The 20154-nt window shown below is 44.9% G+C and overlaps 1 protein-coding gene across 3 annotated transcripts in view; it reads left to right on the forward strand.

Moving 5' to 3' along the window:
• glra1 (glycine receptor, alpha 1) overlaps positions 1 to 15918 on the forward strand; it is a gene marked incomplete at both ends in the record, with an annotated part of 138805 nt that extends 122887 nt beyond the window's left edge. For all 3 annotated transcript variants that reach the window (XM_083915559.1, XM_083915558.1, XM_083915560.1), the window contains one exon: positions 15634 to 15918. In XM_083915559.1, the coding sequence (XP_083771685.1) occupies positions 15634 to 15918 (285 nt within the window). The remainder of the gene's footprint in view (positions 1 to 15633) is intronic.
• Positions 15919 to 20154: the final 4236 nt, after the last annotated feature.

Below are 20154 nucleotides of genomic sequence, written 5' to 3' on the forward strand. Positions count from 1 at the left end.
GGCGCCTTAAAGGTTTCTGTCATTAGTGTTTAGCTTAGCTCAGCACCATATAATGTCAGCGGATCGCATCATAGCGCTGCTTGGTGCTCCTCCCCGGCTAGCAAGATGGCGACGGCCAAACTTGAGGCTTCAAAACGATATTCCACAAACCAGTCTCTTGTGGTCCTTGAATCTCTCTTAAGAATTAAGTGTCGGTCCTCACCAACTTCCTGAATCTCCTCCTCTCCAATAAGTCATTTTTCTTGGCGTCTTCATGGAAATTACTTTAGTTTTTTACCCTCTGAGGTTTGTTTTCTTTTCATTTTGCACAAGCTGCAGGATAGAAACCTCATCAGTTGCTCTCTGTGAGTAGCCCAGACAATGAGATGCTGTGATCACACACAAGCTCAATGGGACATAATACAGGTTATGTAGGAAGCCGACAGGTTGAAGTCACGTTAATGTCCGATTCAACTGATTGAGACATTTGCGTTCTCACGTACAGCTGCGCCAGGTAATGAAGAGATAAGTTCAGTATTGCAGTGCATGTGTGGAGGGGGCTTACGTCTCTCTCTCTCACCCCAGCAGCAGGAGGAGAGAGCAAGAGGGACGTGGGCTCAGGATTGACCCACATCTGGTACACTGAACCTTTTGCACATTTTTGTATTATTCTGTTACACAGTTTAGTTTTGCTCACGTGCTGAAAGCAGGAGGTGAATTAGGCCGTGGGTGTGTTGCGTAATTTGTTCATGAATGAACTGTTCGCAGCTGACAGAGCTTTTGGTTATTAAGGGATGTTTATCGATGCTTTTTTTTCGGCTTACATCACAAAATAGGCGACTTAAGGTGCTCAAGTTCTTACGTAATGCGTTGCCTCGCTGAAAGTGAATTCAGGACAAGAGCTGAGCTGTGTTTTATGTTTAATTTCGTTCGTTTCATGTGACTGATGGGCTTTTCCTGTCTCAAGGTGAATTCAGGTGACACACTACGTCTATTTTGCACACTGTATGATTTATTCATTAAGGCTTTTCTATGTTTGACATGTAGCGGAAGGCGAGTGTATGTGAATTCACACTTAACCGGTTACTTCTGCCTTTTCACGCCAGAGCCACACACGTCGAAAAATAAATTCACTTTTAACGTTGATGATGAAAAGCTTCGACAGAATGACAGAGATGTTACTGGAAGTGGAAATGAATATTGGATGACAATTTAATGAAAACAGATTAAGCTCCACCGCATGAGATTGAGACTCAGAATTGGAGAAATAGAGTGTGGTGAAATTAATCAAATACATAATACGGCACAGAAATCATGTGTGATTCCCTTAAACCTGCAGGACGCAGGAATCAACCGTCACCCACTGTTTTTAAATTAGATTAAAACCTGACAAAAAGGGCCAGGTATTTATATTTGAATGCTCTATTTAATAAAAAAATTAAAAAATTAAGGCCCATCTAGAATCCAACACACTCCAAAGAGAAGATTGACACCACTCTCATAACTGTCCGGTAAATATAAGGCTGCAGACGGCTAGCTTAGCATAGCATAGCATCAAGACGTGTGAAGGGCTGATTGCATAGATGGAATATATATATATAATCCAATTCAATTCAATTCACTTTTATTTACAGTGCCAAATCATAACAGCAGTTATCTCAGGACACTTTACAGAGTAGGTAAAGACCACACTCTATGACTTATTTATGATTTACACAGACCCAACAATTCCCCCGTAGAGTACGGTGGCGTTGAAAACCTTCACTATAACAGACAGGAACGTCAGACAGACCCAGCTCTGTGGAGGACGCACATCTGTCTGCACCGGAGAGAGGAAGAGAAGGAGAGAGAAAAGACAAAGACAGACAGAAAGACAGTCCCAGAGATGCAAGCAACCAAAAAGCAGTAACTATAAATATATCTACAGTAATGGGAATATGATTTATATATTATGGCGGTTAATACAGCAGAATAGTAACAGCAGATTTGTTGCTTTGAAAAGTCTGCACCGATGGGGAGGAAGAAAGGGAGAGAGAAAGAATTGAATTATTTCAAACATTTAAAGTAAATAAACTAAATATATATGAACAAAAATGAAGCAAAATAACCAATAATATTGTTGGACAAAATAAGCGATATAAATTAACATTTAGTGTCTGAGTAGGGAGAAGGACAATGCTATTCCGACAATACGTGCATAAATACCCAATTACAACTAAACACATCTGAATTATTATTGAATTAATGATTATCAGCAAAATGTGTATTAGTATTAACAGTAATGCTACACACTATGGATGGTCCTTTCATAGTATTTTAATATTACCTGTGTGTTTACTTTAATGTCAGAGAGGATTTTAATTAACTTCTTTAAGCACCGTTGGGCATTGATCCATAAAAATGCCCAATATTTTATAGTATCACTGTGTTTTTGTATCACAAGTCTTAATCTGAGAAATAGATGGAAACTACAGCTGTCAAATGAATTACTTTAAATAAAAAGTAGGATATTTAGAGTATTTTAAATATACTCGTTTTCCACCCCTGGTGCACAAACTACCTTGTCACAAACCTCGATGTCCACTAAACATTAAGGACATTTTCTGTAGAACCTAGAAACTTAAAGGACTTTTAAGGACTTAAAGAAAACACAGAGGGATTTGATGTATTTGCATTTGAGACAGGATTTTGCAGAGAGGGTTGCATAATGCACCCCAAATGTAGAAAGAATGGTCTTTTTTCCCCTTTTATTTCAAGCACAATGAGAAAAACTGAAGAATGAAATTCATTATTAAAAGTATGAGCACCCTGAACTAGATCATCACCATTAATTTCAGCCGAGGGAGAGAAAGAGAGAGAGAGAGAGAGAGAGAGAGAGAGAGAGAGAGAGAGAGAGAGAGAGATAGAGAGAGGCAGTCCTTGGGCGTCTCACGTTCTTAATTAACCTCTCTGGCCAGTCCTTCTAATGTGAGCCTAATGTGATCCACAGACCTCCATTACGGCTCTAAGAGGGCTATCAGTCAGGTTTCAGCCCTCTGCAGAGGAAAGCGTCACTGCCGGCCTGCGTCGCCCGTTAACCACCCTCCTGCAGCAGCCGTGTAACCGTCGACTTCTTCTCTTTTTGCCCAAAAGACAAAGAAACAGGTAGAGAGGAACGCAGCAGAGGCAAGAAGCTGTAACAAAGCATGTGTCATTGTCCCGTGAAACAAACACTCCCAACTGAGATATTAGTATCTGCAATCTACGGTGCACACTTTACGTCCACTACCAACGTTTAGTGTCAACGCAAGGAGTAGTCCTGACATGGATGTGTTGGTGTAGGGGTCGTGGCGGTGGACGGGCGCGTAATACAAAGGCTTAGAAGGGACGTTTACATGTATTCATTTGGCAGATGCAAGCGACAATGTAGTGCAATCCAAGCCTCAATATTTAGTTCCATGTTCCACTACGAAATGTTACAATAGCAGGAAGTAATACTCAAAAAAAATATGTATGGCAAAGTAAGGCTGCACTGCGCTATCTTTCAAAAGTCAATGAATAGGATAAATGGTAAAATAGCACATGTGAACCCACATTTAGCTCACCGACAAGTGCAAACATGACACCGTACCACAGCAGAGGACGCCAAGCTGTGAAACGAGGATGATGCACAAGTCGACAGGAGGCGGTTCGGTCACTTTGATATTCCACACAAGTGCCACTGGGTGCTTCCAGTAATGTATAAGTGCACAGCAAATTAGGGAGAGAAGTGAATCAGCCTCAGAAGGGGAAGTTTGTTTAAGATAGAGAAGGACTCTGCTGACCATAGAGTGTTAACCGTATTCATTTACCATAGTTACTGTCTTATCAAATGCAGCTGCCACTCCGACGTCCTTAAGACTGTCGAACCCAAAAAACAAAACCAAATGATCTTTGTTATGCTGCTATGCACTGCTACGTGTACACACGTGAAATATGTAGGTTTCCTTGTGTAGATGCAACATTTCCTATCCGTGTCTGTGGTCGACTCAGTGCCGAGCCGCTGCTTTTGCTTCCGACTGCTCCCAGCTCACTGGGATCGATCGACTCCCCTGCACAGCCATCAGGTGCGGATCCATCGGTCCGGTCAGCCGGCACGCTCTTCTGATGTGACTGCTCAGTTAAAAATACACTGAATTTTCTGTTTTGTTAATGAGCTTTGCCTACTTTAAAAACTGCATTTGCGAGACCATCATATGTGAGCGTGTGTAATCAATGCACAAAGGCTCCCGTGCATGAATTAAAACTAGTCATTTGCAGAACTTCACTGGCTTATTGAACGAATGAAGAGTGCGTCAGGAATGTATTTCATCACAGCAAGAACCCACTGATCGTGTGCACACTGTCCAACAAATCCAACAGTGATGCTTCTCCAGGGCATTAGATCTTATTGTGGAACGATTACCGATACGTGTGCGCCGTCTAAAAAGGTTTTCCTCATCAAGGAAGCAAATTACTGGAGAAACTCAACAATCTGTGTTGGCATGAGCAAAGGGCATTATGAGAATTACCAGCATGGTTAGCACACATCTGCAAATCTGTATGGTAATTGTGTTAGGATGCTCGGACGTATTAGATTAGAGCAATATTTCCCCGAACTGGGGAACTGGGGACTACTTATGGACACAGCAGGGATGAATAGCTGCGAGGTGCAGCCGAGTACAGTTGAAAGTCTTTATAATCTGAGGGAAGAATGTCCTCGAGGGTTTAATGGCTTTATGCAACTGTTAGATGCATGTGTGCCGCTTTTCAAGTGTTCTTTGAAGCAGCGAGAGCACCCATATAAGGCTGGAAGGAAAACTGGAAGGACGGCCGACTCGTTCTGTGATTTCTGGAGGAGACGGTCGAGCTTATCTGGGGATTATTAGCACAGTTGTAAGTGTCTGATCAGTCTGATTGCTTGGTTTTAAGGTAATTCAGAACAAAAGCTGCACTACGGTATCACAATCCCACACAGCGCTGCACCTCGGCTCGCCTATCAGTGTTGGAGTCGGAGCTGTCGTTGCAGTGCAGGTACAGCTGCAGCAGCAGTCTCAGTTGTGCTGATTTCTGTGCTTTCTACCCCGATGCTTTATTGATTCGTTAGTGACACTGATAGTCCGGAGAGAATGAGACAGAGAGAGAAAGAGCGGGAGCAATCGTACCGAGGGCTACCTGCTCCAGAACGCTGTCTAATTAGAAAGACAGAGTGAGAGGGAATCGAATAGACGGATACCGCAGCCCTGTGAGAGGAGAGGAGAGGAGAGGAGGAACGGGCTCCTCTGAGCATACAGGCGGTGTGACACCCCCCCCTGCTGGGGGAGGGAAACAACTGCAGAGGGGATCAGATCAATAGCACCACTCATCCTTGAAGGATAGGCCCGCCTGGCAGCAGCTCGCTTGTTTAACACAGACGAGCTCTCCAGACTGAGAAAGAGAGAGCCCCTTTAGAAATCAAAGGCAAGTCGAACACCACCGCCTCTCGCCTCCATTTCAATCAGGGCCGTCTTCAGTGGCTTTTTGTGAAGTTCAGGGCGCAGAAATGCAAATCGGCATTTTTAGACGAAGAAAAGGCTTTCATGAAAATAAATTACGTTTGAGGAATTATCACTCGCTTCCGTCAGATGCATCAAAAATAACCGGCGTGCGTGAGAAAGACCATCCAGTGTCCTCGGAGTAAAGAGAAAAATACATTAGAGCTGGTTCATTTAGCCTCCAGGTAGAAAGCTACTAAAGCCTGACCACTGCCCTCTTCCACGTCTCCTTCACCTCGACAACAAGAGAAGGGATATAAAGCGACTGCTGAGCCTTGAGACGCTTCCTCCCCTGCAGCTGGCTGTTTTTTCGGCACGCTCGGCCTTCTGGGAAAAGAGATGTATATTTAAAAAGCGGCCCTAGGGATGTGAAGAACGACAGCGCCGTATTAGGTAAAGCAACTCCTGATTGATCGGCTATAATCAGCTTGATAGCGGTGATTAGGCCGTTTTTCGGCGGCGGGGAGGGGGAAGGGGCTCCGCGCGCCGGTTTGCTCTAAACGCCTTGATCTCACAGGATGTTCGTCAGCTTTGAGAACAAAGGCAGATAAGAGCGCGCGGGGATTAGGGAGCGATCAGTGATCTCCGGGGGCTGAACTACAACCTCCTGATCGACAGGCCAGCCGTTAAGCGATGCGCACCACACTCACTGTTTCCTGATTAGAAGAAAAAGAAGAAGAAGAAGCGCCTAATTGTCAAAGTGGAATCCCTGGTTGTTTTCAGCCAGTACGGGTTCTGTACTGACACTTCGAACTGACTGCAACCGCATTACCATTTTACCTCACAGATCTTTATGTTAATATCCATATTTATGCAGTTGCCTGTTGGCTGAGGAAATGCTTTGACCTCTCGCCCTTATTACGCTCTTAAAAGCCTCCGCATTAGTTCAAACATGAATTCTCATCAGGCTCTCCGTGTTCTTACAAGACTAAAGAATTAACCTTTTGGACTGGAGAATTTACCGATAATGTAGCTTCGGCTCTTTTGCAGTTGATGTTGGACGTGCGGCACAACAGTGTGAAGCATGCAGCAGCAAACCGTAGCTCTAAACACACCAGACACAGACACTAACGGCGCACTCACACTGTCCTTCCGCACCGCGCCCGGGCTTTAGGGTACTTGTCCCCCTCCCTCTCCCCCGCGCCCCAGGCCCATTTGTACTCACACTACCTGTGCCTCGGCGAATGCTTCTTGCTGCCTATACGTCATCACGCCGTAACACGTCACACGCATTGATGACGTCATGGCGATGCGTGGCTTTGTTTCCAGATCTTTCCATAGACCTCAGAGTTTTTGTGCGTCTTGTCGACTGTTTTTGAATCTTTTCATCGACCAAATCTGCAGTAAACACTCCACCTCCGCATCACACCAACGTGAACCTTTCACCGCCATTGTTGTTGTTAAATGTCCGCGCATGGTCCTGCGGAGGTGGAGTGTTTACTGCAGATTTGGTCGATGAAAAGATTCAAAAACAGTCGACAAGACGCACAAAAACTCCGAGGTCTACGGAAAGATTTGGAAACAAAGCCACGCATCGCCATGACGTCATCAATGTGTGTGACGTGTTACGGCGTGATGACGTATAGGCAGCAAGAAGCATTCTCCGAGGCCCAGGTAGTGTGAGTACAAACGGGCCTGGGGCGCGGGGGAAGAGGGAGGGGGGGAAAAGTACCCTAAAGCATGGGGCGCGGTGCGGAAGGACAGTGTGAGTGCAAGTAAGAGGCTCCGTTTTTTAATCTAGATTATTGGTTTCATATGAAAGTACAATCCATTGGTACCAACCATGTCTATCTCGTCGAGAAGGGGGCTAAGTAACGCTCCCAAGCTAGGCTAAATGTTGGCTTTTATAGCTGCATGCACTATAAATGTGTTATTTTTGCCTATTCTATAACAGTGTGCTTGTGCGTGCTTGCATACTGGTGTACCTAAACAGACTTGAATTGCATACATTGGGTATGGCTAAGCTGAGACTCTCGTGCATTCAATGAGCCCAGTCGTATTCATGTGTGATGACGTTGGTCCTTTCATTGCAGTGAGAGCATTTAACATTTAAGGACTGTTCATGTTTGTAGGAGTCTGTTCACACTGATATAGGCATGACATTAATTCAGTAAGAAAGTGTAAATATGTCGGCCCCTGAATGCAGTTGATAACGCTTTACATTAAACTCAGTTTACACATCATGACCTAAAGCTCTGCTTGTTTTACATTGTTTCTGTGGAGGATCCGCATTCTTCCTATCTGACACAGAGTCTAAATTTAACCCTACATTAAGCTGAAGTGAACCCTAATTGACATTTAAACATCCGATTTAATGCATGAGGCTAAAGGTGCCGTGGCTTCCCTGAAATGTTATTCAGATCAAATGCCGAAACTGAAAGAGAGAGAGAGGAGAGAGAGAGAGGGGAAAAAGCATCGGTGCGGCAGATCATGTGGATAATCATTCCAGGTCAGCGGCTTGATGAGCAAGAGACATTAACACATCATGCTTTAATGTAACCGGGGACTAACAGCGGAAACAAACGGAGGAGAGACAGAAAAGCAGGGATGGATGGGTGGATCACAGGAGGGGGAATCAAGGACAACGTTGTATTCAAATGGCACTTAAAATTAGCAATAGACTCATCAACACATCAGTTCATGTTAAATATTTTCCGTCACATATGTAAATAATTTCACAAATGATACACAGGTCTGTCTGATACTTGTGTTTTCTGTCCATATGCAAAGATTAACAGGTTTCTCGACTGTAATGGACAATAAAATGTGAACACCCGATAACTTTAAAGATATAATATGTAACGTTTCTGCATTAACAGCTGTGTTGTTCCTAGTTGCTCCCGTGGTTAACTAAAGGTCTCCGGTCCGTCTCCAGAGATGCTGCTCGCTCTTCTCCCAGCGAAGTAGTCTCTTGGCGGCAGGTTGTACAATAAAATCCTTTCCCAACGATGCTGAAAAAACATCCTGGAGACGCTGACATGAAAAATGTTGTGATAGTGTAGTTTCGGGGCGGTAGTAGCTCAGTCCATAGGTGACTGGGCTGGGAACCGGAGGGTTGCTGGTTCGAGTTCCTGTGTGGACCATGAATGGAGTGTGGACTGGTGGCTGGAGAGGTGCCAGTTCATCTCCTGGGCACTGCCGAGGTGCTGTTGAGCAAGGCACCGGACCCCCAACTGCTCGGGTCGCCCGTCACTGGCGGCCCCCTCGCTCTAACATCTCTCCATTGGTTGCATGTATATACGTCCTGTCTGGCTAACTTTAGCTTGCTTTTTAATGTAGGCGAAATTTGAGCTAGCACACATTACGTACTGAGCTATTCCTGAAAGGAGCTTCGCTATAACAGCCACTTGGGAGCGTCGCTAACACCTCGTAGGAGAGCTGCAGCCCAAAAAAGCTGTTTAAATGTCTTCATAAGTAGAAGTGTTGACCGAAAAAAGGACATTTTCTAAACTCCCATCTCCTCAGAAATGCCTCTCAGCTCCACAGAAGCCACTCATCAGCTGACACATTGATGCTGAAACATCCTGAGAAGCCCTCGAATGGCCCCAATCCAGGGGAGAGAACAGGGGGTGAAAGGGTGGAGGACAGTTTGAAATGAATCCACCAGAAAATGGATCAGCGAAGGCAAATGTATAATATATTTCCTTCCCCCCCAACGCTCCGCGGCTGAAATTGCTTCTGGGGGGAAATCATAAAAGCGGAACACAAGCCAAGGAATTCCTCCTCCGGCCTCGTTCGGGAGAGACTGATGCCGCCGTTAGTTGGGGCTGACACCTTTTCCGAATCGTGTTTTATGTAAATGCAGGTCTCTAAAACAAGTATCCAAGGGTAATATTTGCAGAGGAGATGGCGGAGGAGAGCAGGCCTGACGCAGTTTGCTTGCTGCTTCCTGCTAATCTGCTCGATTAATCACATCAGCAGAGGCAGAGATGTAAATGCTTCAATCGGGAGAGGAAAGCATGATGGATGAGCGAGCTAAGAGGTCCTCTTGCTCTCTTTCTTTTCTCGCCTTTTACGCTGTCTCTCTCTCTCCCTTCCATCTTTTCGCATCCGTCCGTCACCGGGCCTCCTTTTTTACAGATCATTTTTCAAAACCTCTCCACATTTTCTTTGTTGCCGTCTGTGTCTTTTTCCATTATCTGTGTCCCCGCTTCGTACTTTCTCTTTCTGTCTGGCTCTCCGGCTTTGTCTTTCCATCTTATTTATCTTCCTGACTTCCTGTCTCTTTACATTTTTCCATCCTGTCTCTCGCCTCTCTATTATCCAATTTCCTACCATCTGCTTTCCTCTTTCTCTCCATTTTTTGTTGTTGTTCACGTCTCATTTTTCCCCAAATCCCTTTTACATAAAGCGTCATAAATAAGCAGCACAATAATGCCCCCTGATAATGTCTGTATGACAATTCCCTCAGTCATTTTTTATACATGTTCAAACAAAAGGGCGAAGATGATGATGATGATGAGCCAGTTTGAATTTGTCACGGAAGTAAAGCTACGAGCCCTGCGTTTAAGAGGAGCTACTCTGATATCAGCTGTGCCCATTATGGCAAGAAGATGAATTATGTGTCCGCGGCAGGGCGGAGACCACCCCTGACCCACTGTCACAAAAGCCCTGGAGCCACGGCCGAGGCTGCAGACAGGATGTTAGAAATATTAAGGTCACGAGCAGCTCCACCAACCCGAGGTCATTTTCAAGACACGCGAAAAAATCTGTCAAAAAATCAGTTAATTTGTCTATTTTAATGCTCTGTGTTTGCCCATTTTTTAAAAAATCTATTGATTTATTTAAAGTTATAATCCTTGAGTTTTCCATCTATTAGTCTTTTAAGTTCCTCTCCATCAAAGAGTGAGTTAAAACAATGGTGATTGATCATATGACCCCCTAATGAAAGCACTTGTACTTGCCTTTTTGCTGAGTAATGCAATATCCGTGTCTGTGGCGACATTACGGGGCTAGATGTAAATAAGCCGCCATGTTAGTGACGCTGCTGACAGCGGTAAATGGTAAATGGACTTGTACTTATAAAGCACCTTTCTAGTCTTCTGACTAATCAAGGCGCTTTCACAGTGTTTGTCACATTCACCCGTTCACACAGACATTCACACTGATGGCAGTGGACATCTACAGACCATCTAATCTAACCATTCACACCACATTTACACACCCATGCGCAGCACGGGGAGCAATTCAGGGTTCAGTGTCTTGCCCAGGGACACTTCGACGTGTGGACCAGGGGAGGTGGGGATCGAACCACCAATCTCTCAAATGGAGGACGACCCACTTCCACTGAGACACAGTCGCACAAGCGGTTGGCCCAGATCTTCAGTAAAAGTTATGCTGCGTTCCCAGAAATTGGGAACTTCCAACTTCAAGCTTGTAGTAAGGACAGCAGTGTTATAGGAATGTGTGTGTGTGTGTGTGTGTGTGTGTGTGTGTGTGTGTGTGTGTGTGTGTGTGTGTGTGTGTGTGTGTGTGTGTGTGTGGATTAAGGGTGTTACATACAGTATAGGGGACCGACTCGAAGTAAAGAGGTGAGGGTGCTCTTTAAGAACACGCCTGCCTGCAGTTACATCTTTCCGCCAAAGAGGGCGCTGGAAACAAGGGATCTCAAATCTTACGGAGTAGAGGTTTAAATTGTCTATTTTAAGGACATAGGTTAAAAAAACTAACTCTACGTCACCCGTTGATTTCTGAAGAGCCATTGTGAAGCTCAGTGTGGGCAACTCCGCCCAGTGTCTGACGTTGCCTAAGGCCTGGCTGTAAAATCTGCGTGTCCTAGGACGATGAAGTCGTGACACAAGTAGAACAGAAACGTCCGATAGGTTGGACGGCCGTGTTTAGCGTTACGTCTTTAAACGGCTGAAGATGACGCCAGAAAATAAACAAGTTTGCAGATTTCACGTATCTTCACGCTGTAAATCAAATGCCAGTTTTCCACCCGGAAGTGAAACGGTATGTCGTTATGTTGCCGTGTAGCTGTTGCCATGTGTGACATCACTGGTCGTGATCGACTGAACTATCTGAATCTCATCACAGGTGTTTGTTGTTGTTTCATTTAGAATTGCCTGCGAGTTAATCACTGTAGAAATCACACTCTGAAGGGCTGTGAGGTTTATAAATGCAGAGGAGGAGACTGACAGAGAAAGGATGGAGGGATGAACAACAGTGAAAGAAAAGAGGCGAAGAGAAGTGAGCTGCATCCTAAAGCAAGACCATGAACTGCCTCTCATGTCCAACTCAAAGGGCAAAGCTTCATTCCCCACAACTGTTAATCTCCTCTGCCCTTCCCTCCATCCCTCCATCCCTCCATCCTTCCATCCTTCCATCCTTCCATCCATCTCTGGACCGTAGGAGCCGGGTCCCTGCTGCGTTCACAGAGGGAATTCCTAATTAGGTCTGAACGTAATGAATCACCATCCCGGGGTGTAGCTTTGGTTTCAGTCAGTGTCTGTCAGGCTGCAGGGCTTCCTCCTTTCCTCCCTTACTCTTGTCCTCCTCTTCCTCCTCCTTCTCCACTCTTTCTTCTCCTCAACACGTCTCCTCCGCCCTTCATCACCCTCCTCATTGCGCCTCCTCCTCACGTCCCTCCGCCCTCCACATTAATCACATGGCAGTGAGAATAAAGCAGAGCATCTGTAATAGTTTAGCAGCGTCACTGAAGGACGGGCAGAGGTCAGCTAGCATCGTGGCTAGCGTGCAAGTGTGTGTGTGTGTGTGTGTGTGTATATATTAACAGTAATAGATGGCTCAGTGTGGATGCAAGGACAGAACGGGGACAAACTAAAAATGGATCGCTACCTGGTGGTCTAACACACACACACACACACACACACACACACACACTAATGCTACTATACATACGAGCACACATGCAAAGTAAGCCCCCCTCAGATGTTTAGGTTCATTTTCAGCTTTAAAGCCATTTATTATTGACAGATATTGCCGATTTATCGACTTTATTTCGCCCGTCCCTGCTGCAGGAACAACCCGAGGCTGGTGTAACCGAAGAGAGCCGAGCCGCCGTTACTTTTACTGGCTGGTTGATTTGTTGTTGCTGCAGAGGTTTTGCGTCAGTCGTTAACTTCTCCTGCAGCCAACGCTTCCTCCCGCTTCAGGCTGCGTTCCTGCTGTTTGTTTGCTCATCGCAATCCTTTTTTTCTTCTTACCCAGAATGCACTGGAAAGATTTCCTGCTGATAGGCTTTTCCCCACAGTGTCCCACGGGGAACACGAGCCACGGTCTTTGGCATTTGTCAAAAAACAAAGATGACTCCTCATCGTCGGAGGACTTTTTGTCTGCTAATTTTGAATTTCACAGGTATTTGTTTCAACTTTGAAGGGCACTTTAGAGCGCCTGTTATTTAGAGTCCACACACACACACACACACACACACACACACACACACACACACACACACACACACACACACACACACACACGCACGCACTTTCAGGGTCTCCCAGTCCATCACAGTGTTTGTGTCGGAGTCTCTGAACCAGATAAGGAAGTCATTGTGTCTGCTGTAATGAAAAGGCAGGGTGACGGAGCAGATAGGATTTTCAATATCTCACCGCGCTCGCGCCATAACCTTGAATACAGCGCGTGTCAATCAATCCGATCCATTCAGCCCGGCCAGACTCTCAACACCCCCCCCCCCCTCCATCTTCATGACGGCTGAGATAAGCACGCTCGGTGTTCAGCTTCAGCTCATATTGATGACTTTTACAAAGGCGAGATACGAGTCGTGTGATCAATTTACAGCGCGTGATTTATGAATCCGCTGTTTTTTAGGGGCTCTCCGTGTGCAGTTTACGAGTTGGGTTAGGTGCATCGGGGACCGTAAATTAACCGTAGGTGTCAACTGGTGAAGAGATAGAATCATGTTGTGAAGTTCTGAAGTATCCCTTTTTATTGTGTAATGCTTGATATATATAATATATGTGATCTACAGGGTTTGTCCGGGTCCTTGAAATCCTGGGACAATGCTTGAATTTTAATGTTGGATCCTCAAGGTTTATCCTTCTGGTAGTACGAAATAATTGTAGTGGTTTGAAACATAGAGCCATCTCTTTTAACGTGATTGTAATGGGAAAAAATGGGAAATAATATCAATATCATCTCATCTTCATCCTCTTATCCGGGGTCAGGTCGTGGGGGCAGCAGCTTTAGCAGGGGACCCCAAACTTCCCTTTCCCGGGCCACATTAACCAGCTCTAACTGGGGGATCCTGAGGCGATCCCAGGCCAGTGTGGAGATCTAATCTCTCCACCTGGTCCTGGGTCTTCCCCGAGGCCTCCTCCCAGCTGGACGTGCCTGGAACACCTCCCTAGGGAGGCGCCCAGGGTTCATCCTTACCAGATGATCCTGAACCACCTCAACTGGCTCCTTTCAACGCAAAGGAGCAGCGGCTCTACTCCGAGTTCCTCACGGATGCTGAACTTCTCCCCCTCTCTCTAAGGGAGACTCCAGACCCCCTCCTGAGGAAACACATTTCACACGCTTGTACCCATGTGTTCGTTTAAGTATGTAACAACTGTAAGGTGCTGGAAAAGATGGAAAACGGACTTTAAAGAGCTTGAATTTGGCTTTAAAGGTGTACGAACCCCGGATCTACATCACCTGTCATTGCTCTGATTGGTTGTAGGTCCATCCAACTGTGTCCAGAGCTGTTGATGATAAAACAATGAGATGATGAGAGGTTCCAGACTAACTCACGTTTGTGATTTGGTCCGGTGGTGTCAGGCTGATAGCTCCAGTGAAAGGTCAACTAACCATTAAGAAAAAAAAAAATCATTACGTGTGGACAAATACTCCAAATACTAATCAATCAGACACAAGTGACCATTGGAAAACTGCGCTCTCTGTGTTTGAACAGCAAAACGTCCGGATGTCAATGTTTATGTGCCGGTGTGACACAATGTAAGGGTCACATTACATTACTGCATTTACGTTAATGGTTGAACACGGTTTCTGTCCCTTTATTGTTTTCATCACTGATGCGTTTCCATGTGTTCAGCAGGGAAACAGTCTGTTATCATTGTTTATTCATTTTATTTACAACTTCATCTTGTGTATTTAACTCATGTGGGGGCAGAGAAAGACATTTTTTATTGCACAGGCAGTTTACTGAGCAACAGCAGCCCAAGTGTCATTGTCTTTTTCAGCACTTACATACATGAAATAAGCCATCGAGACTGTGTTTTAAGTTTTAATCGTGTATGATCGATTAACAGAGAAATACGTTATTGTCGCTAACAGCCGGACACGGCTAACACTGATTAGCTTGGGGCAGTACGGTGAAGGCATTCAAAGGTCTTTTTTAACCACTAATGCTGCTGAAAATAACAGCAAACCTCTGCAGCAGCATGAGAAGAGTCCCTACACACAAAACAAAGCACCAATGGGCTCCTTCCACTTTGCATTTGGTAATGGACTTTACTATGAGAGGAGCTGGTACAGGGGCCAGTAGGTAAGTCTTTAAAACACTCTTTTAATAAACTCTGGGTTCACTAACTACGCTGTTGGTGCTTTGTTTTGTGTGTAGGGACTCTTCTCATGCTGCTGCAGAGGTTTGGTGTTATTTTCAGCAGCATTAGTGGTTAAAAAAGACCTTTGAATGCCTTCACCGTGCTGCCCCGAGCTAATCACTGTTAGCCACGTCCGGCTGCTAGGATTTTTGTTTCCCTGTTAATAGTTGTTACACAAAAAAAGCTGTTTTGATGGCTTATTTGATGTATGTAAGGACCAGATTGCGCTTGAATACACTTTAACGTTGTCCATTCAAACAAAACTACATGGTTGTGTTTAGGCAATAATAAAAACCCACTTAGATTAGAGTTAGGAAAAGATCAAAAGCACCAACAACATAGTTAGTGAACCCAGAGTTTATTAAAAGTGTGTTTTTTAAGACTTACCATATATGAACCCAAATTCAGCCGACCTGTCCATCTTCACTTCATAACGTCTGTAATATCTGGTTTTCATGTGTGAAATTGTTGAATGAATTTGATACACACAACCACACACACACACACACACTCACACTCATTCACAAACACACACACCTCCAACAGTAATGTCTTTCTCTGGTTCCTAACAGCCTGAGTCTTGGCCTGTGTTGCAGGAGGATGAAACAGGCGAGGGGCGCTTCAGCTTCCCCGGCTACGGCATGGGCCCCGCCTGCCTGCAGGCCAAAGACGGCATGGCCATCAAGGGCAACAACAACAACGCCCCGGCCTCGGCCGCGCCCGAGAAGAGCATCGAGGAGATGAAGAAGCTGTTCATCGGCCGGGCCAAACGCATCGACACGGTGTCCCGCGTGGCCTTCCCGCTCGTCTTCCTCATTTTTAACATTTTCTACTGGATCACTTACAAGATCATCCGCAGCGAGGACATCCACAAGCAGTAGTCGAGAGGCGGAGGAGGAGGAGGAGGAGGAGGAGGAGGAGGGCGAGAACAGTGCGAAGAGGAGAATGCAGAGAGAAGGAAAGAGATAGGAGATATCATCGCCCCTTTTTTTCACGCCAACCACGCCTCCTTTCCTTGTCTTCTTCCTTCATCCTCTCCCTCTTTTGGTCGAGGATTACGTCGCTTTTTACGGCATCCACCTCCCTCTAACCCCACCTTCCCACCTACTAGACATTATTTGAGATATTTATCGCTTAAGTTCCCCTTTTACTCTCCTCTCCTGCCCCCCCGAAATCCCACCCCATTCCAGCTCTTTACACCTCCTGAATAATCCGGACCAGTGCAATAGCAATGCAGTAAAATGCATGATATATGAATGTGGCAATATATTAATGAAAAGATGAAAAAAGTAAACAGACTCTTTGCAGGCACACCCAACAGACTGTGTGGGAGTGGGCGGACTGGAGAGAAGGACAGAGAAGAGTCTCGTCGAGGGTCTTGCGTTTGATTTTAGGGGTTTTCTTTTTAGCGTGGAGACAGAAATATACTTATATATGAAGAAGTGATGTTGGGACGGGGTGGGGGACATGCGAGAAGCATACGGCAGTGTAATATACTCATATATTTATCATTAACGGGGGAAAAAAGAACTTTATTTGCAGAAGTCGGGCCATCTGGGAATGATTTTTCACCCCAAAAAAAGGAAGGAAGGTGGACCGGTGCTTCCATGAAATACAGCGCTGCGAGGATCACGCGTTCTATATATCTAGATTTGCTTCAAACGTGTATCGCAAGCACTCCTCAACGCTTTTTCCTCCCACCCCCGCCCCCCGCCGCTGCCGCCGCCAACACCACGAACCCTCGAACTGCAGAGACATTTGAGGTTCCGCTGCCGCCGCTGTCGATCGTACGACTGGACAACATAAAAAAAAGAAAAGAAAAAGAAACCCTCAACGAGCAGCGGTGAAGATTTGGAGACGACATGTGTCATTTATCTGTGGTCGACACGTTTCCTCTGCCTGTCCTTCATTTGTTTCATGTTGCATTTTGCTCCGTTTCTTCATTCACGTGCCAAGTAAACGCGTCGTCCCGTGGCCGCGCGGCGCTCCGCAGCTCAGACCTCTTTTGTCAAGGTTCGGCGCCTCCTCACGTCTTCAGGGCTTCTTCTTTTTTTTTTAAATCCCTGAGATATCGGTTTGTTTTCATCGACCGGAGCGAACCGACCCTGGACTAAAACAATAAAACCCTCGTTTGCTTTCCTCGTTGTGTTCGTCAGGACTGAACCACAGATATGTTTACATCCTATTAGTGCTTCCTTGCTTTAACCCTGCTTCAATGTGACGCCCCGCCCTTCCCCCGGCTGAGAGGACATAATGTAGTAAATTATACAGATTATAGCACCTGTTCTAACTTAATTAAATGTATTTACATCTCATTCACTCACGCACCGACTGTAGCTGCAAACAGGCACACGTTTGAAGAGTACGGAGGTTTATTTTTGCCCGTAACCATGTCGGGATGGGGTTTGATGGATGGTTTGTGAGACGACTTTGTTTCTCTTTTGCTTTGCACCAGGCTTCTCTATGCAATGATCAGTATATGCAATTATTTTCCTTCCTTTTGAGCAGCTTCGTCTCAGAAACAACTCGCTTTCTGGCTCATTCATCCCACCGCGTACGGCTAATCACGCCTTTCAAGCTAATCGGTAAATACGGAAGAGGAGTGGAGCAGATGAAGTGATAAAGACATGACTTTCTCACAATGCACGCAGATTACAGTACGGAGAAGTGTGTTGTTGTAGAAACCAGCAGCAAACTTGGAGAAATTCAAGTATTTTTCCCCCCTAAATGTCGTCACCTCTGTGTCGTTTGTTCCCAAGAACCAAAAGTCCGTCTTTATTTCACCAACGACAGAAAGAAAAGAGACATTTTCCAAATGTAGCAAAGCAAAACAAAACTTCAATTAAACAACTCACACTTACACACTAGGATTCATTCGCTCCCCCTTTGCAGATGTGTCTTCTGAATTCCTGCCCTCAGTTTGTCTGCTAAGGCTAACAACCTCCCAGCTCCCGCTCCGTCCTTACCCATGTTCTCATCGAACCGCCTGCAAGAAAGTGAACCATTAGATTTTTAATGTTGAACTGTTCTGTCACCAAACCGCGACAGTTTTTGAACGACTGGTCTGTGAAGAATCATTCAGTCATACGGGAACAGAGGCGCTTTTATTGTGAAGTTGAAAATGTAAAGCTTGTGTGTGTGGAGGTCCATAGAACAATTTAACTTCACAATAAAAGCACAGCGCAGTGTTTTATTTGGACCTGAGCATCACACACATGAAAATGTCTCTTTTTAAAAAGGTTCCAGTCCAACTTGGTTTTAAAGCAAAACCAAAGATGTGTTTTTGATTTCTCATGTTTAACGGATTCATTATTTTTATTATTATTGCCTTTTGCTGCTGTTGTTGGGCAAACATTCAAGTTATATCATGATATCAGTTTGTCTTTGCATCATGATTGCCAGATGCAGTATTGGGGTTTGCCAGATTAGCTTCAGATATATATAAAGAAAATTCTAATAGATAAATATATATATATATTTAAATAGGCATATTTATGCCGTCAACATTATTGAATTTCCTCATTTTTTATTCGATAAGTCACCTTCCTACCATCCCTCTTTCTACTTGCACGTGTTTCCACTAACACGTGTTTTACCAGTACAGTAAATTCACATTGAGACTTTTTGGGTCTGGTGAGAAGAGATCGTTACGGTGTGAACACGTGCACACGAGGCGATCATCAGGTTAATACTGCTTTTCATGAGTTGTCTCAGAGTGTGTAAGACTGATCTGAAGGGCTATGCCACGCACATCCATCCTTCTGTTCACATTCAAACAGGTTTCAAAATGAACGCGGAAGTCCCGTAGAAATGCTTCTCATGCTTCTCATTTTCCAGGATGTCGGCAGTGGAGCGTCGCGCGTTTGACGCTCCGTGCATCGACGAGAGACGCCAAATGGTCCTGAGAGAACAGCCGTTTGTGACGAGTCGGGATGAGAACAGTTGCAGACACAGACCATGATCACCCAGGATGCTTTATTTTATTTTCTGTTTAGTATGAAGCTGGCGACTCAGATGCAAACTATGAGATTTAGCAAAGCCTGGAGAGACATTAGATGTGTCTTTCAGCTTTACGGTGAGGGGTTTTTACTTTTACGACATTAGTTTTTTTATCATTCTAAGAGTGAAAGTTATCCGGCTAGGAAGCCGCATACTGACTTTACTAAAAGCGACTCTAGGTGGCGTCGTGGAGTGGATTTATGGAGTCCAACCGGAAAATTAACTTGCGGAGAATTTTGTACGCAACTTCCAGAAACTCTTTCACTTTTTCCACTCAGAGAAAATGTAGCAAAACGTACACGCACAGTACTTCGGTCGTCAGAAACGCCAGCAAACACGTCTAACCATCCTTCCTTTGTGGTCTTTCTTTCATGCTAGCGCCACAGTTGAAGCTCCCGACAAAAAGTATTTCATTTTTCAACAAACTGCTAAAATTATAAAGCTAGCAAAGTCGAATTTCACGCTTACGGACGTAGAGGAAATGTAGCAAAACCCGAGAAGAGCAAACACGACACATGTTCTACACCAGGCCAGTTATAAGCAAATAAAAACACTTTTTCCGCAAAGTTCTTTTTTTCTATACTATGTTGAAGGCAAGGCTGTTTTATTAACTGTATGTAGCACATCATTACAAGTAGATACCGTGTGTTCTTCGTTGATTAATGAAGCCACAAAGTCCCAAAAGGTGATTGATTTTATTCCTGTTTATATATTTTAAGTAGAGAAACGTATCTCGTGCGTCCAAGGGATCAGTTTTAAACTAGAAGGGCAGCGCAGACCTCCGCCAAGGCCATGCTTTACCTCGCCATGGTAGCAAAAGTGCACAATAATTGACCCGTGCACCAAGTTTTGTGAATATGGGGCCAGTGGTTTTTTCGTAATCCTGCTGACAAACAGACACATAAACCAAACTGGGAACATAAACTCCTTGGTCGAGGTAATAAATATATATCTTTAGGGTCTCCGTAAAAAACAATGCGGCCTCTTACTGTTTCATTACCGAACTTTGAATTGCAAATATAAACCAGCGCCATCTTGATTCCCTGCGGGGCCAAAGAGTGACATTAACGATTGAAGTGTTTGTAGCGTCCTCTCTGATCACGGCCTAAACCCGACTG

Source organism: Echiichthys vipera, assembly GCF_963691815.1.
Source record: "Echiichthys vipera genome assembly, chromosome: 6".
Classification (NCBI taxonomy): Eukaryota; Metazoa; Chordata; class Actinopteri; order Perciformes; family Trachinidae; genus Echiichthys; species Echiichthys vipera.